The sequence below is a fragment of the Streptopelia decaocto genome (assembly GCF_964273445.1).
Source record: "Streptopelia decaocto genome assembly, chromosome: Z".
Taxonomy (NCBI): domain Eukaryota; kingdom Metazoa; phylum Chordata; class Aves; order Columbiformes; family Columbidae; genus Streptopelia; species Streptopelia decaocto.
In genome coordinates, this window is record NC_138657.1 from 24,517,554 (window position 1) to 24,543,651 (window position 26,098).

At 40.6% G+C, this 26,098-nt stretch overlaps 1 protein-coding gene across 1 annotated transcript in view; it reads left to right on the plus strand.

Annotated features, from left to right (window-relative positions):
• The window catches only part of TRPM6 (transient receptor potential cation channel subfamily M member 6), a gene marked incomplete at its 3' end in the record, with an annotated part of 108,045 nt that overhangs the window by 26,651 nt on the left and 55,296 nt on the right, over positions 1–26,098 (plus strand). The window contains exons 2-9 of the mRNA XM_082075327.1: positions 11,505–11,584; positions 12,390–12,428; positions 19,400–19,583; positions 19,956–20,169; positions 21,013–21,137; positions 21,920–22,091; positions 23,389–23,563; positions 24,927–25,050. Of these exons, the coding sequence (XP_081931453.1) occupies positions 11,505–11,584; positions 12,390–12,428; positions 19,400–19,583; positions 19,956–20,169; positions 21,013–21,137; positions 21,920–22,091; positions 23,389–23,563; positions 24,927–25,050 (1,113 nt within the window). The remainder of the gene's footprint in view (positions 1–11,504; positions 11,585–12,389; positions 12,429–19,399; positions 19,584–19,955; positions 20,170–21,012; positions 21,138–21,919; positions 22,092–23,388; positions 23,564–24,926; positions 25,051–26,098) is intronic.

Genomic DNA, 26,098 nt, shown 5'->3' on the forward strand with positions numbered 1-26,098 from the left:
AACGCATTTGTAACAGCAGTGGGTGGTTGACCTCTGTGATTGCTCAGTGCCAGGTAGGTGAGACCCAGCTTTAAAAATAGCAAGTTTATTAGCTCTTTGCTAACATTAGATGTCGAACAAAGAAGCAGAGCTGGCTTCCACTGATCTCAAAGTAGGAATCTGAGCAAAGCCTGAAGCATCATATTGACCCTCTGAATAACACACCTGAAGCATCATTTTCTGCCTAAATTTTCACTTCTTTAAAATGATTGGCAACAAGATTGTTTCAAAGGGACACATAACTTGCCTTGATTTTGTGGAATTTTCTGATTACATTGCATTAGTTAATAAAAGAAGACCAAATACTTAATATTCTTTGGCATATGAATGGTTCTGCTGACTTCCAAAATATTGTCAGTCAGGTAGGCGGGAGTGTTCATTCAGAAAACCCTGCAACTTTTGTCTCTGAAAGAGACACAGTAAAATAAAGCCATTCCTATATCTAAGGATTTATAATGATTTGCAAGTATAGTTTGGATTAATTTGCCATTTCTCACCCTATTACTTTTGCCAGCTCTTGTTTGCCACAAGTTTTGTGTGTATTTTATAATTTATTCCGCAGTTTGGACTGTTTTCCTTGAGTTAAAATCTTGAGAAGAATCATTCTGTATCTTTATGTATGACTAGCTTGTTCAATAATCCACATTTTATGCTGGTCATTGAATTTACTTTGTAAGAGGAGATGATATACAGTATTATATTGTCTTTTATTAATAATGCTGGCAATGTAAGATGTCAGCTTTTAGCTTAAAGCACAGATTCTTTCGTTGCCTGTATGGGCCACAGTTATGAAACTGCCAGATCCAAACTTTGTCAACAATTGCTGTGCTTCTAGAGCAGTGGGTTTTGGAGTGGCCTGTTGAAGGTGGAAGGCCAAATTATGTTTCATGTCACAGAGACTTTTTGTCATTTCCAGTTGGAGAATGGACCAGGAAACCGTTTTTAAGTAACTTGAAGATGTCTAATGCCAGTGTAGGATTTTTAACAATGTTTTGAGGGCCTGTTTTCAAGGATAGGGCTGAGGAAAATTGTGATTGGAGGTTTCTTGCGTTTAGCTCATCTGCAAAAGCCTGGGCTGTAGGCAGAAATGTTAAGGTGAGGGGTTGTGTGGCCTCCCCTCTCTAGTCCAGTGCCATGGGCTGTGCAGTGGGACAACGAGAGTCTCCTTGGACCCTCCACCTGCAAACCAGGGGTCCCCCCATTAGCACCTGCACGCTGAGCTGGGCATGCCCTTGGGGCAGTGCTGTTTGGTGTGTTTTTCCAGAGCGTTACATGTTCAGGGATAGCAGAAAGGCTTAGTTGATTAGTTTATAAACTTAGAAAATAAAAATTAATGAATTAATTAAAGACCTAGTATTTCAGACTGAGCTGAGCTTTCTGTCAGTTGGCTTAGGTTTGTGCTCCAGTGGTCAAGCTGGGGCTGCTTTGACAAGGGAAGAATTTTGTATTCAGTCTTTCCTGTGTTTTGCTGTCATGACCCCACCTCTATTTGCATTCAGAAATATTCTTCCAATTGAGTTGTGTGGTGTACTCTGAGATCAGCAGCAACATGTTGGAAAGCCCATTAAAGGTGAAGGGTTTTTCTTTTACTGGCTAAGTTTGTGATCAAAATATTGGAAACATTTTTATGAGCCTTCAATGTAAGGCCCTGATCCAGAAAAGCACTTAGGCATACATACTTAGCTGTTAAGTGCACTTGATTACATGTGAGAGAAAATGCCATAGCACACTGTTGGTTGAAAACTGAATTTATATCTTTCTGCGAAGCTGATATGCTCCATTTGTACTAAGGAAAATAATCTAAAATCTCCTCAGTATGACTAAAGATTTTTAACAATTTCCATTATCCCTCTCTGACTTGGGTCTGCATTTACTTTGCAAGCATAGGTCACTTTGCTTCTGTTAGTGCAGGCAGTGTATCTGTGAAGATCTCAAAATGTGTTTACAGTGGATGTGTTTCAATTAATTACTAGGAAACAATCGCAGAAATTCTACTGTGATCTGAAATGGTATGTTATCTTTAAAAGAGCAAAATAGCAAAACTTTCCACTGCTATTGAATGTGCAGTCTGCCGGCAAAGGCAGTTTGTAATTAACTGGTAGTTGTCTTATCAGTGGACACAGTGAACAACAGTGGAAACATTCAAATGAAATTATTTGCACAATACTTTGCAAGTCTTTTTGAAATGTAGTGATGAAATTTTTCTTGCCAATCAAGTTACTTATAATGCAATATTCCCACAGATGTAGAGAGTCCTGAACACTTGGGCAAAGGAGCGGGTAAGAAAGACTGGAAAAGCAAAAGATGCTAGTTACTATCAGATACAGTGATGTACTGTAGTGATGGAGGCCAGGGGAACTGCAGCATGTCTGTGTTACAAAACCGGGCTGTTGTTCTCTAATAGGTTAGCCTGAACACAAGGAAATTCTACAAGACCTCAAAGTTTGCTGAAAACCTTACACTGGGTTCATATTTTATTGCACATGACCCTGGAGTTTTACAATGCACTTCCACCCTACATGGATCTGCAGTGGTATTCTTTATTACAATCAGTTGTTATATTACTTCATACCATAAGCATGCATGTGATGGATGCTGAGCCAGAAAGTTCCTGCCCTGAAAAGTTTATGCAAGACAGCCTGCTAAGTTGGAAATCTCTTTAATGCTGGCAGTAATTTACCAGTTGCTGTGGGATGCAGAAATACTGCTGAAGTCCTGGTTTTACTTAAGAACTATTATGCATAAAATAGTGAGACCTGCAAGTCCACCTTGGCTTTTATAGCTCAAGATATGTTTCCAGGGGTAAGGGTTCAAGAGATACCCATGTGCTTATAGGCTGAGCTCTTGTGAAATAGTCTTGAGTGTTAGCTTACAAGAACTCTGGCTGCAATTCAGGTATTTAATGTTCTTGCAAGTGATTTGCTCTATGTATAGTTAATTTTTAAAAGTGCTTAAGATATTTTAGGACACTGCTGAACGCAGAGGCTGGATGCTTGCAGTGGCTGTAATAATTGTGTATTTGAATAAGGGCTGGTCACACTCTGCACTACGCTTACTTCTCACAGGTATGCTTTCACCAGAAAATGGTGTCTACCACCTTCCCAGGCACTGAAAATCAGTTTTGGATCTTTTGTGTGTTTCTAATTCTGGCCATCAGCAAGTTCTGAGGCAATTCTACTAGCCCCATGGTGATCTCTTGCTCTGATCTAATAATTTTGAGGGTAACAAATAATTTTTTAACTGGAGAGTTATTTGATGCATTACTTTTTTTTTTTTTTTTTTTTTTTTTTGGCTAAGATTTTGCTAAACCTGCCTAGCAAGGCAAAAATATTGGCTATACTAGTTCATATCTTCAGCAAAACCCATATTCTTGAGAAGTGACGTAGAAAAGTGATTGTTTGGTGGATTTACCACACGCACACTGTGTGCAGAGCTGAGGTATGGTGCTTGGCTGCACTTTTCAGCTCTTGAAGTAGTGCTCTGGCTAAGATAAAAGATAGAAATTGTTGCTTTCTGTTAGCAGTGCAAATTTGTTGCAGTTTCAGTAAGCGACTTATAACTTGATTGTTCTGGCTAGTTTCCAGCACAACTGTACTTTGCCTAAATGAACTAACCTGTTACTTCTAACTGGCTAGTCATTATATGATTTCTCATTATATGCCCCTGCCTGGATCTACAATGTGTCATTGAGGGCAACTGCTGCTGTTTTATCCAATAAATGGTTCTATTTCAATAATGGATAAGATTATTCTGACACAGAAATATGTGCCTTTTCATTTTGTTTTGTTGGCAATTGAACAATGTCCGGAGCAGCGTGCTGTTTCGTTACAAAATGTGTGTATCCGTGCCTTTCACCCCAAAGGGGACCTAACTACAGCTAACGACACTAAAAATTTGTTGTTTAGTATTGGCGGTGTAACCTAGTTTTCCTGAGATTGGTACTCAATCAATGAACAGTGCTTATTGTCTAGTCTTGAAGGGGCTGAATGTTTCCTGCAGATCTTGGTTTAGTAAAGCTAATTCCGGAGCTCGACAAATGCACATTAGCCCCTACTTATCAGTGTTTAATTGGTGCATTGCATCTAAAGGCTTTGACTCTGGCAAGTCCTTTACGAGGGGACGAGGGGACGGGGCAGTCCCTGCGGCAGAAGAAAGCAGCGGCAAAAATTGAAGCATTCACCCGTTTGCGCTTGATGAGTGGTGAAATCGGGGCAGGTGATCCCAGGGCTGTGTCTCCTGGTCCTCTGAGACTGGCGCTGTATCCCTGCTTGGTGGCCCCAGCAGGATGGGCACGCGGTCCCTCACCTTGCTGATGGAACCCCTGGGTTTCAGAGGACAGATTACCTCTGTGCGAGGCTGAGGTTTTAAGTTTTGTCTGCTCTCACTCCCCATAAGCAAGAGTGGTGCAGGTGTTTCTCTGGATTTTATGCTCTGATCTCTGTCTTTAATTCTGGAAACCTTAATTTTTGAATGCTACATATGTTTAACCAATTTGACCTGACAATGTCCCTTTAATACCATATTATGCAAGAATCTCAGACTTTAAAGATATTGGAGAAGCGATTAAAAGCAATTTCTAAAAACTACTCATGTGCCTTAATTTTCAGAGCCAGACTATTGCCACTCCATTGACTAAATCAGTCCAGAAATCTCCAAAGCCTCTTCTGTGGCAGGGAAGTATAAGCAGCAATCTTAATCCTCAGACTGGCGAGAAATGAGAAGGCAGAACTCCCAAACAAAGGTCTCAGGACTTTCTGGAAAGGAAATTGGAAGGAGAATAGCAATATAAACTTGGCTTCAGTTCTTCTATATATCAGACCAGAAGCTTGCCAGTCAGAAGGAATATGTGGGTGTATTGCTGTCTCCTACAGGGTTTGGTGGTAGAAAGGATACTGGTTGATGCTCTCTGAGGTATATGTACCTCACTGTAGTGATCGGAGAAATTTTAATTTGTTGTTGATATTTAAGTAAATGATGACAGTTTTGAAATATTAGCCAGAGTTTTATGAAGAGAAATATGTGTGTTACAGAGATATTTTACAAAGCTAGGAACCAAGAGAAAATAAAGAGCAGTACAGACGTCTCCTCTTTTCATTTTTACTTGCTCAGCCCTGAACTCATGGATGAGTGTAAAAAGCATAAAGGTTTAAAACACTTTTCCTGATTACATAATTAGTTTAGAAACCTAGGTAAAGCCTGAGATTAATAAATTAATGTTATTGTTATGGTGTAGATGTTACATACCAAGTGAAGATTTCACCCTATACAAAATTAAGAATAATGGTAACTGTGTTGCATCTTACAGTGTTTCACTTTTGAAATCTGTGCTTCATGAGATGAAATACAGTGATTTAGTCTTGTATTTTATTTTTTCCTGTGGTTGATTGGAATCTTAATATGTATATTTTGAAGTATTACCATCAGTAAAGGAACTTAATCAAAGAAAAAAATGGTGGACTTTGCAAATAGTGTTTTTTGCTATATTCACATGTTTATCATTTGAGATGAAAACAAATGTTAAAATTCCAGGCTTCATCAGGATCATATCACAGAATCACAAAATGTTAGGGATTGGAAGGGACCTCAAAAGATCATTTAGTTCAATTCCCCTGCCGGAGCAGGAACACCTGGATGAGGTTACACAGGAATGTGTCCAGGCGGGTTTTGAATGTTTCCACAGTAGGAGACTCCACAACCCCCCTGGGCAGCCTGTTCCAGTGTTCTGATACCCTCACTGAGAAGAAGTTTCTTCTCATATTTAAGTGAAACCTCTTGTGTACCAGTTTGAACCCATTACCCCTTGCCATACCATTGGCTGTCACTGAGAAGAGCCTGGCTCCATGCTCGTTACACTCACCCTTTATATATTTATAAACATTAATGAGGTCACCCCTCAGTCTCCTCTTCTCCAAGCTAAAGAGACCCAGCTCCCTCAGCCTTTCCTCTTAACGGAGATGCTCCACTCCCTTGATCATCTTCATTGCTCTGTGCTGGACTCTCTCCAGCAGTTCCCTGTCCTTCTTGAACTGAGGGGTCCAGAACTGGACACAATATTCCAGATGCAGTCTCACCAGGGCAGAGTAGAGGGGAAGGAGAACCTCTCTTGACCTGCTAACCACCGCTCTTCTAATACAGCCCAGGATGCCATTGGCCTTCCTGGCCACAAGGGCACAGTGCTGGCTCATGGTCATCCTGCTGTCCACCAGGACCCCCACGTCCCTTTCCCCTACACTGCTCTCTAATAGGTCATTCCCCAACTTATACTGGAACCTGGGGTTGTTGCTGCCCAGATGCAAGACTCTGCACTTACCCTTGTATTTAATTAAATTTTTCCTCGCCCAACTCTCCAGCCTGTCCAGGTCTCGCCGGATGGCAGCACAGCCTTCTGGCGTGTCAGCCACTCCTCCCAGCTTGGTGTCATCAGCAAACTTGCTGACAGTGCACTCTATTCCCTCATCCAAATCATTGATGAATATATTGAATAACACCGGCCCCGGTACCAACCCCTGAGGCACTCCACTAGATACAGACCTCCAACTAGACTCCGCCCCATGACCAAAACTCTCTGTCTTCTTTCCTTCAGCCAGTTCACAGTCCACCTCAGTACTCGATCGTCCAGATCACACTCCCTCAGTTTAGCTGTAAGGATGTGGTGGGAGACTGCGTCTCCCACAGACTTTACTGAAGTCAAGGTAGACCACATCCAATGCTCTGCTATCATCTCTCCACCTCGTTATGTCCTCATAGAAGGCTATGAGGCAGGTCAAGCATGACTTCCCCTTGGTCAAGCCATGTTGACTGCCCCTAATGACCTTGATATATCCCTAATATCCTTGATATGCCTTGAGACAGCATCAAGGATAAGTTGTTCCATCACTTTCCCAGGGATGGAGGTGAGGCTGACCGGTCTATAGTTACCCAGGTCCTCCTTCTTGCCCTTTTTGAAGACTGGAGGGACATTTGCTTTCCTCCAGCCCTCAGGCACCTCTTCCGTTTCCCAAGACTTGGCAAAGATGATGGAGAGTGGTCCAGCAATGACCTCAGCCAGCTCCCTCTGCACCCACGGGTGCATCCCATCCAGACCCATGGATTTATGGATGTCCAGATTGCCTAATTGCTCCCTAACCCAGTCCTCATCAACCAAGGCAAACTCCTCCATGGTCCTGCCTTCCTCTGGGGCCTCAGGGGTACAGGGTTCCTAGAACAGCCTCCAGCAGAGTAGACAAAGAAGGCATTCAGTAACTCTGCCTTCTCTGTATCTTCTGTCACCAGGGGACCTACCTCATTCATCAGTGGGCCTACATTGCCTCTGGTGATAGTTTTATCTGCTATGTATTTGAAGAAGTCCTTGACCCCTCTCGACAGGTTTAATTCTAAGGAGGCCTTAGCTTTCCTAGTTGCTTCCCTGCATCCTCTGGCAACAGCCTTATAATCTTCCCAAGTGGCCGGTCCCTCCTTCCATGGTCTATAAACTCTCTTCTTTCACTTGAACTTGCCCAGCAGTTCCCTGTTTAACCATGCAGGCCTCCTGGCTCCCTTCCTTGACTTCCTGCGTGTCAGGATGCTTTGATCTTGAGCTTGGTAGAAGCAGTCCCTGAACACTAAGCAAATATCTTGGGCCCCTTTACCTTCAAGCAGCCTTGCCCATGGGATTTCCCCTAGCAATTGCTTGAAAAGGCCAAAGTTCACCCTGCTGAAGTCCAGAGTTGCAATTCTGCTCAGTATTTTGTTCCTGCTACACAAGATCCTGAACTCCACCATCTCATGGTCGCTGCAACCAAGGCAGCCCTCAACCTTGACTGCTTCAACCAGACCCTCCTTGTTAGTGAGGATGAGGTCCAGCGGCGCTCCTCTCCTAGTCAGCTCCTCCACCATTTGCATCAGAAAGTCATCATCAATGCACTGGAGGAACCTCCTGGACTGTGGCTGGCTGGCTGAATGGTCCTTCCAGCAAACATCAGGGAAGTTAAAATCCCCCACAACAACCAGGGCCTGTGACTGTGAGGCCACTCTCAGCTGCCTTTAGAACGCCTCGTCAACTTCCTCAGCCTGATCCGGTGGCCTATAATAGACACCTACAATAGTATCACCCTTGCCAGCCTGCCCCTTAATTCTTACCCTTAGACTCTCAACTCACTCCCTATCTGTGCCTGGACAACACTCAATACATTGTAGTTGCTCTCTCACTTAGAGAGCAACTCCACCACCACGCCTGGCTGGCCTGTCTTTCCTGAGAAGGACATAGCCATCCATGACCACATTCCAGTCATGTGAGCTGTCCCACCTTGTCTCTGTAATTGCCACCACATCATAAACACCTGACCGAACACAGGTTTCTAATTCCTCCTGCTTATTCCCCATGCTGCGCACATTGGTGTACAGACATTTCAGAGAGCAAGCTGAGCACAGATAATATGCTATTTAAGTGCTGCTTTTTAAATGTAAAAATTACAGGAAGCAAGGACGTAAAAGAGCGCAGCATAGGCAAAACTCCAGCAAACTCTTTCTGTAAATAAGGGAAGAGTAATGTGGGATTATCTGTATGGGAAGGTATTATGTTTCTTTACAGGGAGGAGTGAAAACTCCCAGTATTGTCTCAATTGCATTTTGAAATGTTTCCAGTCCTCTTTACTGAGAATCCCAAAGTGGAGTTAACTGAGATGAGTCTTGTGCCAGGGGAGTCTGTGTGCCACTGGGTGAGGTGCATCATTGGTGCTTCAAGATTCAAAGGTCAAATAAGTCTCATAGTGAGCTTGTTCATCTGAAATAAATGGTAATTTTGTCAATGTTCTCTATAGAGGCACAGCTAGATTCATGTGATGTGATACGAAGCTGTAGGTGTTTTTTTTTTCCATTGGCTTCGTTGGACCTTGAGCCAGACCCACTGTGACTTGAGTGGTGTGATAGCTGTGATGTGTGTTGGTTGCTGCCCTTACTGCCTCAGTTGCAGAAAAACACAGTTTCTTTTGGACCAAACTGAAAAAGGACACACAAAACATCCAGAATTTTAAGTGTTGATATTTTTGTCCTAATGCCCAACTGCTTTCCAAAATCTAAAGGAAGAGAATTTTTTTAAAACCAGGTATGATTTTTAGGAGACAGCTTAGAAGTTCAAAAAAGTAATAGTAGAGAAGAAGCCTTTTCATCTCCCATATCAGATGGTGTAGCTTCAACTCACAGTGTATTGCCATTGCTGGGGACTGTAAGTTAAGTTTTGGGTTGAAATAACGACACCAAACAGCTGTTGTCTACCAGATGACCTCTCCCCCCTTTATAATTATTAATTTGTGTTTTATCTTGTATCGTGTACTTATGATGAGGAACACTGAGCTTTGGAGATAAAAAAACTTGTCTGAAACCCCTTTTCAAGTGCATTCACATACAGATTAGCTGAGTGCCAGTGCCTTGCTCAGCTGGCAGCATGTTTTGCTGTTGGTGCCCAGGCTGATGAAGTGCTTCCCTGTTACACTGGGCTGTGTATGTCTAACGCTGGCCTTCACCTCTGGAAAGATATCCAGATAATGCTTGCATTCCAGAATATGTTGTGCTGGAGGTAAAGTAGCTTGAGGGAAACTACTGGAGACTGTGCGATGCCAACAACTTGCTCAGAATTACTTTGAACTACTAGTGCTCTTACTAAATTAAAGTGACAGCAGTTGGATGTTGTTCTTTCACAAGGCTGAGCATGTCGCTTCAACAAATGCTATAAGGCTTGTCAAGGTCTTGGACATTCTATCACACCCTTTCCTATTAATGAAAAGTTTAGTAAAGTTCATTCCTATCCAAAGCAAGCCATAACATAAAAAGATTTTTTGTTCCCTAGTTTTGATTGAAAGCCAATTACCAGAAATAGTAATGGGTTTCAGAAAAATCAGAGTCCCAGGGCATTGTAATATTAGAAACATTTCCCTGTTTTGATTGGTAGCTCAAACAACTAGAATAAAGTGGTTTAGGAAGCACAAAACAATCCTGATTCCTAACAAAAATACTACTGAAAGGTTTTTGAGAGCAGTGTGTACCTGCCCTCAGGTATGGAAATTTGTTCACTGTTTCCAAGGTTTTTTCCTCTGGATTTAATTTTTGCACTTCGTATTCAGTAGGTCTAAGATAATTAATTTTCTTGCATGCCTGTGTTCTCTCCAGCCCTGAGGATCTTCCACACTGCTACTCCTTCATTTGAAGCTTAACCAGACACAATTCAATTAGTTGCTTCCAGAAGAATAAACATGCACACCAATACCAGCAAACTGCTTTTTAATGATCTCTTTCATCTTTGTCAGTGGGGGCCTGTTTCAGAGTACATTAAAACCAAAGGTAGGACTCCCATTAGTCTTGGTGGAAGCCGGGTCCCCACCTGCAGACAAGCTGACAGTTTGTTCAGGTAGCTCCCGGCTCTCCATAACTGTGTGACTAGCTGGGAGATTATACAATGGTATTTAGGGATGTGAAACTGAAGTAAAAAAACCTCAAACGGGACTGCTTTATTAAGGATCATAATTCCATTCAAGAGATAAAAGAGAGCTATTTTCTTTCATAAGAATTATTGCTGTATTCCATCCATAAAATGCTCCCAGCAGTACTCTTAACAAGTTGAATTACTGGCATTCTCATGAATTGAATTATTTTCTAAGGCATTGTATGAAAGGCACATTTTACAAATGAGTATGGAGACACCATAAGTATTTTTACAGGGTAGGCATTTTACAGAGGAACCATAATTTTTAAACATGAGGAGTGAATAAGGAGTCAATGTTTATTATTTGATTACTGTTTGCGTTGTATGCCCAGTCATAAACTGGGACCTTATGGTATCCTGCCCTAGAGAACTTGCTGTCTGTGTATAAGGTAGGCAACAGATAGAAGGTGAGATGAACATGAGAAATGAGATAGCAATGGTCAGTATAACTGTATTTACTCTCTATGTCTTGGGTCCCTGCTTTTGCATTTCACTGTAGTTCTCGTTCAACAAACATATAACCAGGATTAATCTATTCATAACTCTGTTAAGAATGATAAAATAAGGAATCAACTGTCTCTTTCAGATAAAAAGAAAATCATGCCTTTTTTTTTGACATTTACAGCTTAAGTGAGATTGCCATTTGCTAGACTTCTGGCAGAAGGGCAGTGCAGTCCTTTAAGCAGTTCTGATTCACTCTCACCACTTCCTCTATTGTGCCTATTGTACCTCTGTGATTGGCAGATCCCCTAAGTAATTTTCATGTTTATTAGCAAGAGGTGGGAATAAATTTTAATGTTGTTCTTTCTGTGGATCTGTGTAAAGCTTGGGGCTAGGACTCTTCAGGGCTGTAGCTTCAGTTTATAGTGTCTGGTTTCATGTAACACAGTGGTGGGAATCATTGTGAGTAAGGTGTAATGTGAATATAGCTATGTAGACATTCAAGTGCAATTTTTGGCATTATGTTCTTAAGTTCAGGAATACAATTATGTTTGAAATGTTTTTTCAGTCCTCCAAATCTTGGATTGAAGAGGTCTTCAGTAAAAGAGAATGTGCACACATCATTCCCAGTTCAAAAGATCCTCACAGGTAAAACAATGAATTTCACTTTCTTTCTGTTAGATTTAGAAAGAATCAGAAGAATTCTTTAGATGTGTTGTGTGTAGTTTGGATGAAGTTCTTTACAGTTGTGCAATGCCCAAGTTCGTAATTGCTGGTGTTTATGGGTTTTCACAGATACTGTCATCACTACATTTTAAATTAGGCTGTTCATTTGAATTAGAAATTGGCGACAACTGACCTTCCTATGCTTCTCAGATATGTTGCTCTCAGTCCAATAACCAGAACTGTGGTATGGCATCCAATTGAGGGATTGAGTTACATGGAGATACTGCTGCATGGGAATTCCTAATCCTGCGCCACCAGTTTCTGCATTCCTCAGAATAATGCCTGCCACTGATCACGGTTACCTGAGTTTTCTGCTCAGGCTGGTGTAGTGTGAAAAGAGTAATGAAAAGATCAAATCCTCAACCTGTGTTTTAGGACCTGAGAAAGGAGACATAATTTCGCATTCCAGATTGGGTATCTAGTGCATGGTGTTGCCTAAATAAACTCAGTGAAGTCACATTCTGAGGATGTGGATGGATGGGTAGTGTAGAGTAGATAAGACAGATAAATCATCTATGAGATGCAGATTTGAGATACAGTCCGAGATGTAAAATGCCAAACAAATAACTGAAATTTCGCAGTACATCTTCCAGGATGAGTGCAGAAGAACACAGCCTTTAATGATATTGGTGATAATTTTTTCACAGGTGAACTGATACTTTATGAATACCACTAAAGATGTTTTCATTTATACAAGCATGTGCTAATTATCCATCTTTTATCACAGGTGTCCTGCAGGATGCCAGGTGTGCCAGAATTTAATCAGGTAGGAGTGCATAAATATGTATCTGATTTTTATAATGACCTGAAGTTAGTGATAGGCATTCCTGGTCAAGGAAGTAATGACAACAAAAATAAACGTCCTCTTATATTGTCAAAGCAGAATTTCTGGTGGTGTACTGGAGAATGTTTAGCATAAATCAGAGTAAAATAAAGTGTATTATAACCTCTAATTCATTTGTAATAGAAAATTTTATGCAAATACTTTATGTGGATTGGTTTGTCTTAATCTTCTCCTGAGGAATGAAAGGCAGAAATATGCCTTTAATGGGAGACAGTTCCAGGTATATCCTGGTTGATATGGTGGAGACTGAGATGAAAAAAATGTAGAACAGTAAGAATTATGGAAAGAGGAAGAAATAAACAAAGGGAAAAGAAAGATGGTAATATAAACATCCTTGATGAGAGGTTTTCTGAAGATTTTTCATCTCTGTAGTGGGCATTCTGACCTTCTGCTTTTGGGAAGGCAAGCAACAAAAATTACCTCACTTTGGTGCTTTTAATTTGTCTGTGGGTTTGTATTAGTTAGCTGGTGTTCCTAACAGGTTTTGATACTGTATGTTTGTGATAATAAATTATCAGTTGTTGGAACAAAAATTTTATCTTTCCTTGACATTTCTTTTGTGTTAAAGGCCTCTGAAGGCTGAAGCAACAGCAAACAATGAGTTTCTGATAACTAATGAGCAGCAAGCTGGTGCTAACTAGTCCTGTCACCTGCATGAGTGCGATTATTTGTTTTTCATTCTATTTCACATTGTATTTTGCTTCTAAGATTTACGTCAAGCAAGAGTCTCAATTTCAAAAAAGCAAATAAGTTATTCCTTGAAATCAGATCACTGTAAAAGGCTGAAATAAAGAATGGTGTTGGCCTTGTGAGTGAGGAAAATTATGCGTGCAGCATCTGTTCAGAAAGGGACAAATCCCTCTGAGCGAATGGTCATGTGTTTATTTTGCTTTAGAGCAGAGATTCAAAGATTTTTGCAGGTGTTCTGGAAGTAGAAATGCAGGGAGGATTTTATTGCTTCCTGTTAACCTGCAGATACACAGGTGGGTATCTAAACTGAAGTTAACTTGTGCTTAGAAATATGGTGGTTTAACCCCAACTAAAATTGAGACCACAGCAGTTCTGCAGTCCTTAGCTTCCCCCACCCCCGCAGGGTGATCATGTTGTTATTTGGTCTGGAAAGCTCGTTGGTATGAAAATTAACCTGGGTGGGGTGGAAAACCAAACCAAGACCAGCTTTCCACCAAATCAGCCTCCTAATCAAACACAGTTTAGCTGCACGAATGTGAATACTACAGTGGGAGAGCAAGGAAGAGAAACTGGAAATGTTCAGCCCACAGGGTGGGTTATTTTTCCTTTTTCCTCTTTCCTTTATCTTTTTTCTTTTTCTTCTTTTTTTTTTCCCTCTTTTTCTTTTTTCCTTTTTGTTTTTTTTCTTTTTTTTCTTTTTTCTTTTTTTATCTTTTCTTCTTTCTTTTCTATTTTTCTTTTTCCTTTTTTTTTTTTCTTTCACCTTTCTCTGTAAAGACATCCCATACCTTTGTGAGGTGCTTTTGTTTGGTTTTGTTTTGGTAAACTTGCAGTTGTTTCTTTCACTTTTTGCTGAGCATTTTCATGCTGTTCAAATTCATGTGAATCCTATTTGTTTGTCTGCCTATACATGCAGAATGTGTGTGGGTGGCTGAGGTTCATTTTAGCCCTTCTCTTGCAAGTACGTTTTCCCAAATGTTAACTGTTATTGTCTAGTACGTCTTAAGGTATACACAGAGCTTTATTCTGGGATAATTTTTCTGTTCCTAACAAGGGTGAAATAATTTTCACATGAGTGTATAACTGGTTATACTGTATTTATTGGGTCTTTAATGAAGCAGATTTTGTGCCTCCTGAGATCTGTGATTTTCCATAACATTCCAAACGTGATGTGATTGTACTTGATGCCTACTATAATTTGACCTAATATTGTAGGCAAATGAGGTCTGTTAATGATTTCTTACTTGCAGAGAACTTCCAGGGTTTGCAAACTGTGTATGAGTGGGTTATGCGATTGTTTGCTAAGACTAAGCATAACAACTGCATTTAATAGTTGCTAATCAAATTTGAGTAACTTAGTGGCACCTTTGTCCATACTTCCCTGGCGTGTTGAAATGACCTTCATCTGCTCTTCAGGGCAGTGCTCACAAACACGTCCCAGGCAGCATCTGGACTGGTCTCACTACATGAACATTCAGGAATGTGGTGCTGAACTTTTGCATCCTTACACGTATGAGATCTTTTCACATGTTGTCACTATATCTGGCCTTTTAGGAATATATTTTGTACACGGTCTCTGCAGTGCTGCCTGCTAGGGCACCAGATTTTGTAATCTGGCTACTGCAGTTATTTTTACCTCAGTGTCAACCCTCCAGGTTTCCTTTTGTTGCTCAAAGTGTGACTTCTCCAGGAGTCTGCTTTCATGTTGCTGATGTTGCTCCCTCCTTCACTTTAAGGCAAAGAAGTAATTGCAAAGGTGCTTTGAATCAATGCATGTGATATATTTGTAGGATCATAGGGTAACTCAGGCTGGTAGAGACCTGGTGAGGTCTCCAGTCCCAGCCCAGAGCAGGCTCAACTGGGGGGGTCAGACCAGGCTGGCCAGGGTGGGTGTAAAACCCTCAAGGTCTGAGAGAGCCCACCTTCCCCAGGCCCTGCCTCTGCTGCTGGGTTGTCCTCCTGGGGAAAAGGCTTCTCCTTATCTCCAGCCTGAGCACCCCATGTTTCAGCTGTGCTTCTGGCTTTACCCTCCTGCCGTGCACATGTGAAGAGCCCAACTGCATCTCCTCCATCCCCTCCCATTGGTGCTGGGTGTGCTTCTGGATGCTCCTGAAACCATTCCTCCTTCCAGCAGTCCCAGAAACCATACCCAGTCCCACAGCCTCTTCTCGCCAGCCTCACCGTCCATCACTGGGATGGTCACTCTCCACTGAAGTCTTTCCAGTTTGCTGATTTATCTTCTCTGTGGGGGACACAAACTGGAGGCAGAACCCAGACAGAATCTAACAAACACCAAGCAGAGGGAACAGTCCCTGCCTTGGCTCTTGGGCCATGTCCTGCTCACACCATCACATGCACCAGTCGCCCTCATTGCTGCCTGGGCACACAGGTGACCCCAGCTCAGCTCACTGCCCAGCAGTGCCCAGGGCCATGCCCCAGAGCTGCCCTCCCCAGGGCTGCACGTGCCCTTCATCCCCTCCGTCGGGTCACTGGTGGAGATGCTCAACAGTTTGATACTGGCCTCCAGGCAGTATCTAGCCCATAACCAGCATCCTGTGAGCCCACCACCCAACCAGGTCCTCACCCACCAAAGCATCCTCCCTCTCAAAACAAAATGTCCCAGCCCAGGTGCAGGAATCTTGGGAGAGGCAGTGCCAAAAGCCTGGCTGGAGTGAACATAGATCACATCCACTGCTTCCCTCTTGTCCCCATGATTTTGTCACAGAAGGCAGTCAGGTAGGTTAGGCATGATTTATCCTTGGTAAAGCTCCACAATGCTGTCTTCTTCCTGCTGTTAGCAGACATGGGCTCCAGGAAGTCTCACTCCCAGACTTTACCTGGGACTGACAGGACATTTGCCTTTCTTCAGTTGTTTGGGACCTCCCTGCTGTCCTTGACCTTTGAGAGCTGATTGAGAGTAGCTGCACAAGGACATCAGCCACCTCCTTCTTCACGTCCTGTCTTCCTTGAGCCCCGTCACTATTGCCACAGCACAGAACTTTAGAGAAAAAAATCCAAACAGCTGTATGTGATGTTCTGCTTTGGTTTCCTTAGCTCTCCTGAGAGCTAAGTCTTGGCTTTTGACCTCCCAGGTAGCTCAGGAGTCCTTAGCACCTTGTCCCCTCCTGCTAGATGGCTAGAGAGAGCAAGCGTGCCAGCTTGGAGCAGAGCATGAGCAACTTGGGAAATAACATTCGTCTTGAGTTGATACCTCTTGCTATGGTAGTCTCTGAGGTAAAGGCAGCTGCATGTACCCTGCACACCTGTGTGTCAGGTCTGCATACAGTTCCTCTGCTGCGTGCTCAGCATAACTGAGCTGTTCTGAGTGCAGCTCACCTCTGGGTGCATTTACATGTAAATGTTAAGTGTGTAATGCAAATGATGTTAATTACTGAAATAGTTCAGTGTTCATTTGACCTCTCAGTTTCAAGGTTACTGCACTAATTTGTCTTGTCAGATGGTTAGTTCCTTTCTGTAGGATCTCAGCTTTGGAAAGACAGGTTGCTCTGGCGCTTGCTGCTCTATGAGGGGCTGTTGCTGTACTGTTCTGTGTACAGAACAGTAATGTGTCATATAGATAGTAATTCTGTGCTCATATCTTGATGATGGGCTGAAATTAATTCAGATTTTAGAAAGTGTAATCTATGGATGATGAGCCTGATTATTTTTCAGTGCTGTGTTTCCAAGCACTGCTATTTGCTGAATCAGAAGGTGTAATGTGGCATTTAAGTGAGTAATGCAATTTAATGTAGTATTTAGTTGGGACTCTACTGGTTCTCTGACTGTCAGAATGACCCCTGGAAGAAAGGCCTTGTTATTGTGAGACCACTCGAGGAGCAGTACAGTGACCACAAGGTATTTTCAGGACCAAAGAACAATAGGTTATCTATGTTTTTTTCTCATATTTCATCAATTTTTGCCTGAGATTTGCTGTGTCTTACCCTGGAGTTCCCCCAAGAAGCAAGCAGAAAAAAACTGAAGGAGGGAGTCTAGTATCTCAGCTGTAGAGAAGTTTGTCCTCTGAAGACCAATAATAAAATCAAAACTATCTCTTTTTTTTCTGATTCTTCCTTTGAGGTGTGCAGGGAGAGTCTTAAACAGGTATAGTCATTGGCCTCATGCTCTTTGTGGGCCGATTTTATCCAAATCTGCTTGCCTTCTGCTGTCTACTTTGCAGCTACATTGCTCTGAAACTTTTACTTCAGATTTATCTCTATAGCGACTCTGACCGTGGATTCTGAGTCCACATGTTTTTTGACAAGATGATGTCAGCAGTGATCTTCATCTGTGTTGATCCCTCACAGTCTTCTGAAATAGTTATGTAATTGCATAGCTGTAAGTGATTTAGTGTATTGGACTATGGCTTATTCTCCAATCTGTGTGTGACTTGTCTTGTTCTCTAAGTTCCAGTTTGGAAGTTTTTTGCTTTAGTTCGTGGGCTTGTCTTGGTTTGCCTAAGAGAAGGCAAAATTACAATGCATTTTTCTTTTGGGTTAACCAAAATGAGGTCCCCAAATCAGTGGTTTGTTTCAGTAGCTCTTGTGCCACCTCTGCTAATCCCTGTGTTTTTTTTCTGCCACCACCACAAGTACAAATCGTTGTGGAGTCATGCAGAGCAGCCAGATTGAGCAATACTTCTGATGAGAGTAATTTGTCAATAAAATCCCCTCTGTGAGACTTTTCCCTCCCCTGGCTAGGTCATTTCCTTTTCATTTTTCCTGGATTCAGTTGTAAGCACATGCCTGGCTGCTTTCTTACAAATCTCTGGATTTCTGTGATATCCTACTGATTGTCTCAGCTAGGGAAAAGGTGTAGGTGGTCCAGGTTAGCTAATCCACATTGAATTAGGCTGACAAAAAATTGTGCATTTTTTGTAGTCCCTATTGCCTTCTGACTTGTAGCTAACCATCATCATACGTGTCACAATACAGCTCAAATAATTTCTGCAGTGATAGGCTTTGAAAAATCTTTAATTCTTCACTGAATAAGATTTTTAATTGAATTATTACTTCCTTAAGAGTGTGTAAGGCCTCCTTCTCCAGTCTGCTTTTGCAGAGCATTGAATCAATTGAATGAATTTGCCAGTGCTGAAAAACTGGAATGCAAACATAATTTCATGGTTTCTGGGTATCAAAAGTGCCTTTCTAAAGCAGTTTATTTCCTTAATTTGCTTAGGTTTGTTTTGAGATTTGGTTTTGTTTGTTATTTTTAATCTATTTCTCTTTCACCAGTTATTTCTCACTCATCCTCACAGAAGACCCTCTGAATGTAGCTCTTCAGGGTTTTGCAGGTGTCGTTTATGTCTAACCTGCCCCTAGATCTACAAGTAGAACATCTGAGTCCTGAGGCAGTCATTGAGTTCAGGTTGTCGGAGGCTGTTTGGTATCTTAAAGACTAAAAGGGAAGAATTTATCTCTATTTCCCAGGGTGTATTAACTTCTGAAATGCCTAAAGGAAAACTGGACTGTCAGATGTCACTATAAATTAAACTGAAGTTAATCCTGTAGAAGAGACTGGAGCCTGTTGAAGCCTGTATGACAGTAATACTGATTGAGTTTGGAATCTGGGTAATTCATCCAGTTGCAAACCTTTAATGCTAACTGAGCTTCTGCTAAATTTTCCTTAACATTGCACTTCAATATATTCACTTAACTGGCATCCAAGAGTTATTGAAAAGATCACGTTGGAGTTCTCTCTAGGCTGAGGTTTGCACCTCTCCACATGATTAATGATGGTAACTCCTAGATCTTCCTTCATAGCTAGAATAAGCTGTGGTAATAACCATAGCAAACTTTGGTGTCCAGAGAAGCTCCTCTGTAATCTCACATATGAGAGCAGTAAATCTGAGCTGCATTGCTTGGGTCAGAATTGCTGTATGGGACACTCAGACTGTTACAGAGTCATACAGAATTATAGCATGGTTTGGGTTGGAAGGGACCTTTGAAGATCATGTAGTCCAACTCCCCAGCTGTTATTAGTGTTCATCAGGTAAAGAACATGTTCAGTATCCAACAGAACATATTTATGATTTAATATAATGTCATTTTTTCATTGTTGAGCTGAGTTATTTTTTATTGTATTCTGTGTCAGCAAGCTACAATATCCTTCTCTGTAGAAAAACTATTTGGGCTATTCTGATGGAGATCCTAGAGTTGCATGCAAGTGTGTTTGTTATAAAATATTTTCTTTATTTTTAATATGAGATGTTGCTGTGGACGGCTGATTGGAGATCACCCAGGAGTAGACTGCAGCTGGCCTGTTTGTCAGACTGCCCCTCAAGGAGATGATGATGAAGAATGGTCTGTGCAAAAACACACAAAGACGAGTCCAACAGATGCATTTGGTACAATCAATTTTCAAGATGGAGATCACACATACCATGCCAAGGTAATAAATGCTGGAGTTATATGTCTGATTTCTCTTTATAATTTCAGCATTAAAATAAATAAATAAATAAAAATTTTAAAAATGGTGATTTGGGGTGGATATCAGATTCTTTGGCTTAAGAGAGCAGTGGAATCTTAAGTCAGGTTAGAGTGTATGTATGATATTTTTACTTTGAATTTCACCACGATTAAGCATAATCTGAATTGTTGATTGTATTGCTCACTGATGTATTTTTGTGCTATCATATTAGCAGTATTTTAAAAGTTCTAATTCTGCATAAAATCTTTCAGACATTAATGCTGAGAACTTTGTAAGATGTTGCAGTTATTTCTCTTGGAGGATGTTTATTTCACCCGTTATTATTTCTTCCAGTATATTAGACTCTCTTATGATAGCAATTTGGATCAGCTGTTGCACTTGATGGTTAAGGAATGGCAGATGGAGTTGCCAAAGCTAGTGATCTCTGTTCATGGAGGCATTCAAAATTTCAAGCTTCCCTCAAAGGTCAAGCAGGTGTTCAGCAAAGGGTTGGTGAAGGCTGCTGAGACTACAGGAGCATGGATAATTACAGAAGGCATCAACAGCGGTAGTATAATTATTTTTGTTTGTCTCAGTCTTCCTCTGTGTTCTTTCTCTGCACAAAAGCATATACATATATATAATGAAATTCTTTGATAACTTGTGATATTTTAGCACCAAATAAGGCCTTTTCTTTTTAAGGAACAATGCATAATTCCAAGAGTGACATCATGTTCCTCTGCTGTTGTCAGGTGTTCTGAATATTTTTTACATATATACACATATATTTTATTAAGGGGTAGAGTATTCTGCATGTAATAAGAAACATTGGTAGTAGATAGCCAGAACTTATTTGCGGTCAATTTTGTCTGATTCATTAAGATATTTAGGTTCTGAGGACTGTGATTGGTGGTTTTTAAATGGTTTTCAAATCTAAATTTAACTTGTGTTTTATAATTTAAAATTATTGAATCATCATAATCAATTAATTAGCCTGTTAGTATAGTATCTGAAACTTTTTGTAGACTACTCTCAAAAACTGAGGGGGTCAGTAGGCCACAGAACTGAAAGAGTTTTACTTCTTTAGCTTTTATGCAGTCTGGTGACCTTACTGAAGAACTGTCTGTTGCATTTGTGTAAAAATAATGTTTTTATGGAGGTAGATAGCACCATTAGCAATATATATGGGTGTTATTAATTACGAATATGTGTTGAGTTTTAAGCATTGATGCATTATATCTGAGCCTTACAGTTCCTACAGTGCACATCAAATATCCAAGTGGGATGGGATGGCTTGTTTCTGGTTAAAACGTGACCACAGAATAAATGAAATTATGGGAAACCCTTTCACTGGTGTCCTGTATCAGGTCTCTGAATGTAGAAATAACTGATGATTTAATTGTCTGTTTAGGAGTGTCCAGGCATGTTGGGGATGCGCTGAAAGGCTGTGCCTCACCACACCTGAGAAAGATCTGTGCTGTTGGGATTCCTCCATGGGGTATCATTGAGAACCAGAGGGATCTAATTGGGAAAGATGTGAGTTTGACACGTTTTCATAATAAAAGCCTACACGTTCAGGGGAAGTTTGAGCTTTCTTGCATACTTGATTTTCTGCTTCCTTCATTTCACTGGCTTGGTAATTTTTCTCAGTAGCAGAGACTTAGGCTTTGCTCAGTATTAGAATTCTGTGGCATGTTGAGGCATTGTATTTTGCTTTTTGTGTGTCAATGAATAGTTTAAAAATGTTTATTTTCTTACAGGAAATTGCAATTCCTTTTTGAAATGTTGTAATTAATTAGGCAATTCTCTTGTGATGGCTAGTCATGTATTTCTATGTTTGTGTGATTCAGGATGAGCAGTCAGCTCAAAGGTATACACAAATTGGCCATTAATATGCATGATTTTTATTCATAAACCAGAACTTTGTGAGTGCCAGTGTGAGGGCACAATCTATATAACTGTCTAAAAACACTTGACTAGTAAGGTGAAATAATTCCTGATAAGTGAATGCTGGCATGTTTTAATGGGACTACACCCAGGAAAAATATGCCATTGTGTCTCAACTGTTGCAAAAAGAGACAAGCAGTGATTCTGACTAAGGACTGCAGGCCTAATGAGAAATGCTCTCTGTGGTATTACCTGAGGTTTTGTTGCTGTTAAGAATAAAATGAAAACCCATGTTTGAATAGAGCAGCAAAAAGCATGATGGGTGCTTTCAGAAGATCACAATATGATGAAGAAATACATACAAGCAAGGCAACGTAAGTCATGGTATTTTGTTGGTTTGTTTGAAGATCTTTTTATTTTTGTTTTCTTAGGTAGTTTGCCTGTATCAGACCCTTGGTAATCCACTCAGCAAGCTGAGTACCCTCAACAGCATGCATTCTCATTTTCTAATGGCAGATGATGGGACAGTAGGCAAGTATGGGAATGAAATGATGCTCAGGAGGAATTTGGAGAAGTACATATCACTTCAAAAAATACACACAAGTGAGTAATGCTGTGGTCAGCTTTATGGAAGAAAAACCTGTCCTTAAAGTTCTGTAGGTACTTGATGTTTCCTGTTACATGTTGTACATCTTCATTTGCGATAGATTTCACTGAGGTTGAAAGTTATTAATTGCACGTGTCTTGAACTTTGAGTGTCAGGAAAATGAAAAGGGCAATATTTTTATAAAGCATTATGCATTTGAGGTAAGTTGCATTTTAGTTTCTTAGTTGTCTAAATTTAGTCTAAACGCTAAATTATTTAGTAGGTACTGAGTATTTGCTCACTTTGCAGTTTTGCGTGGTCTCTACATGAGCACTGAATAGTTTCCCAGCACATTTAGTGGAATTTGAATCCTTCTTCCCCTGTTCCTTACTTACATCCTTGTCACTCTTCTATATTGCAAGCCTGTGACCTCTTCAGGAACAGAAAAAAAGACTGGTGGAGAAAGGAATACATTCAGCCAATGTTTGTCAGATTGCATAACTTCTATTGTTTGCTTATACAGTAACCAAGTTATGGTATAAAAAAAATAAATGAAATATTTATTACATACACAAGTATTTATTTTTATGGACTAGAATGTATACATTTTTTGTGGAAGTTCACACTTACTTAGTGATTTAAATCTTGACATGTTAGAGAGACATTAGCAGAGTTATGATGCTGAATCCTTGTTTCCTTTACCTGCTCACACTATAGTATTTACAAACTGAGATAACTACCCAATTTTTAGTGTGTTCCTACTTAGAACTTATTACTTAGGCTCTTATATATTTTCTTACTCTGAGTTTTTGCAAGTCAGAGGGGTTTTTTTGGTTGGTTGGTTTTGTCTTTAGGTTTTTTTTCCATTTTATTGCATCTTATTTGAAATTTATTTCTTATTGCTAAAAAAACCACCCTGCTGCTGTAAAACTTGAAAAGCTCTGTAAAGAAGTACCTGATTACTTTTCTATATGTGTAGATAAATGGATATTGACAATATTTCAAACACCATTGATGTTCTTATGTTAGAGCTGTTGAAAAGGACAGAGAGGTATTCTGAAGGATGTTTCTTCTTTCCAATGCTAGGGTCATGTACAATGTTATTAGGATGTTTTCATGGTCTTTTTGATCTGGTTGCAGAAGTTCTGTGAAAGTCTTAAAAAGTGTAAGTCAAATTAGAAATGGTGAAGGCCCGGTTTCGTCTCAATTGAACCATGTATGAGACTCCTTCATGAGTATTTATTTACCAGATGTTCTGATTATTTTAATGTGATTGAGACCTGTTTGTAACTGGTGAGGTGTGTTTTGAAACAGGAATGGGCCAAGGTGTACCCGTGGTTGGGCTGGTGGTGGAAGGAGGCCCCAATGTGATCCTAATGGTGAGGGAGTATGTGAGGGCCAGCCCAGCTGTCCCCGTGGTGGTCTATGAGGGCACTGGCAGAGCTGCAGATATCCTGGCTTTTACCCACAAACACACGGGTGATACAGGGTGAGTAGTGGCATAATGCTCCTCCTGCTTGGTCTGTCATATTGGGAGGGACCTGAAAACACCTGTCTCAAATCCTCTGAGATAATTCCTAATGCTTCTAGTAACTGTCTTTTGCTGGCTTTTGCTTCTGTGAAGTGAGAACAGAGTTTCTTCCTTCTCTGCCTCAAACTAATGCTGAAAAGAATTATTGTGCCAAGTTTACTCAGACTTTTTTTTTAAGAGAAAAAAGAAACTGCATCTAGCTGTTTTGGATTACTGTAATGTTTTGCACCTTTGGCAAGGGACACTGCTGGGTGACCCCAGAGTGCCTGCTTGGGTTTTGACTCAATCCTTTCTCCTGCCATCAGTATTCTGTAAGTGGGTTTGCATCTGGGTCACACAAAGCTGTTGAGACTAGGGCTGGGGTTAGTTGCTGTAGGAGCCTCAGCCTATGGTAGGAGAAGGACTAAGATTCCTTGGCTTTGGCTTTGGTTTACCCAGTGGTAATTCAGATCTGTCATCCTTGTGTAGCTGTAACTCTTAATGTCACCTCCAGTGCAGCCTCAGATGCAGACTCTATTAAATCTACCTTGCTGAAATTTTTATGTCCAAAATGGAGATAAATATATATATATTTGTAGAGATAATGATAATTATAATGATAATAATAATATTTTGAAAGTTTTTCAAAGTCAAAAGGGCTTTTAAAATAAAAAGTCCAATTTTAGAAAGGTGACCCGGGTTTGTTCCAATTAGAATAAAGTATGAACAATTTAATAAACTTTATATCTTAATGGTTAATTTATTATATTTTCCAAATATTATTTTAGGGGGGTGGTGTTTTTCCCTAGTATGTTGTACTGAGAACTTCTTTCTTCACTTGCCTTTTCTTCCGTATTTTTTATCTTTAGAAAAAAAGTCCTAACATTTCAAAAGTAAATGAAAATATGGACAGAAAGGTTAACAGAAAGATAAAAGAGGTGGAAGGAATGGGAGAGGTATGAAGCCTAATGAACTAATAATGAGGAATTTAATTTTATCCCTGTATGATTATTGAAAGAAAAAAAAATTGCTAAACTTTTAGTGGGTTTTAGCTGTATATTCACAGACGATCCTTTGAAAATTGTTAACTTTTTCCTTTGTCCTATTTCCAATAGTATGTATCTATGATCAGAACTAATGCCTGTGTGAATAATAATTTATGTTGTGGGATACCTTTGCGTTGTTTTGTTGAAAGAAGACAGGAATAAGTCAACAGAGAAGTAGAAATGGAAGAGATTTCTCATATGTCTCTGCTTTGCACAAGTTTCATCTTTTGCTGAGGTGTCATTTGGGCTGGTAAGAAGCAGCTAAAAATATTCTTGCTTTTATATCTGTTTTTCAGGGACCTGCGCCCTCAGGTGAAGAAGGAGGTCTTAGTGATGATTCAAAACACATTTAGCTTGGGACAGAAACAGTCCAGTCATCTGTTTCACATTTTGATGGAATGCATGGAACGCAGAGAGTCTGTGAGTGGGGTTCACGATCTGAGTTTAGGGTGTCTTCGTTTGCTGTTATCTTTGTTTGCTGTTTCTTTGGTGGGTTAGTGTGGGCACAGCAGTTGTAGAAGTAATGGTGTTAACTCTAGTAAAAAGTGTCTGTGCTAATTTATATATTGCATAGCTCCACAGAGCCTGTTAACTTCTAAAGTCTCAGTGGTTGCTTATGAAATGACAGTTTTTTCTGTTTTTAGTAAAAGGCCAGACATCTGCTTTTGCAGGAAAGATCAAGCAATTCCTACTTTTTTTTTTTTTTTTTTTTTTCCTTCTGTAGTAGTGTCTTATTTGTAGTTTAGAAATGTTTCTATCTATTCTTCTCCTCATAACAGGTGCTAGAAATGATCTCTGAGTATTGAAATATTCTTTAGAAAGGTGCCGGCATGTTTAGTGGTTCATTTGCAAGAAGAATCATAGAACGGTTTGGATTGGAAGCAACCTTGAAGATCATGTAGTTCTGACCCCCATGCCATGAGTAGGGACACCTTCCTCTGGACCAGGTTGCTCAAAGCCCCATCCAACCCGGCCTTGAACACTTCCAGTGTTGAGGCACCCACAACTGGGCAGCCTGTTCCAGTGCCTCACCACCCTCACAGTAAAGAATTTATTCCTAACAATCTAATCTAAATCTACCCCTTTTCAGTTTAAAACTGTTAATCCTTGTCCTATCACTGGACTCCCTGAAAAAGAGTCCCTCCCCATCTTTCCTGAAGACGTCCTTCATGTCGTTGAAGGCTGCTATAAGATCTCCCTGGAGCCTTCTCTTCTTCAGGTTGAACAATGCCAGCTCTCTCAGCCTGTCCTCACAGGGGAGGTGTTCCAGCCCTCTAACAATTTTCATGTCCCTTCTCTGGACCTACTCAAGCAGGCCCATGTCTTTCTTGTGCTGCGGGCCCCAGAGCTGAATACAGTACTCCTGGTGGGGTCTCAAGGAAGCAGAGTAGAGGGTGAGAATCACCTACTTCAACCTACTTGCCACAGCTGATGCAGACACAGGATGCAAATTGGCTTTCTGGGCTGC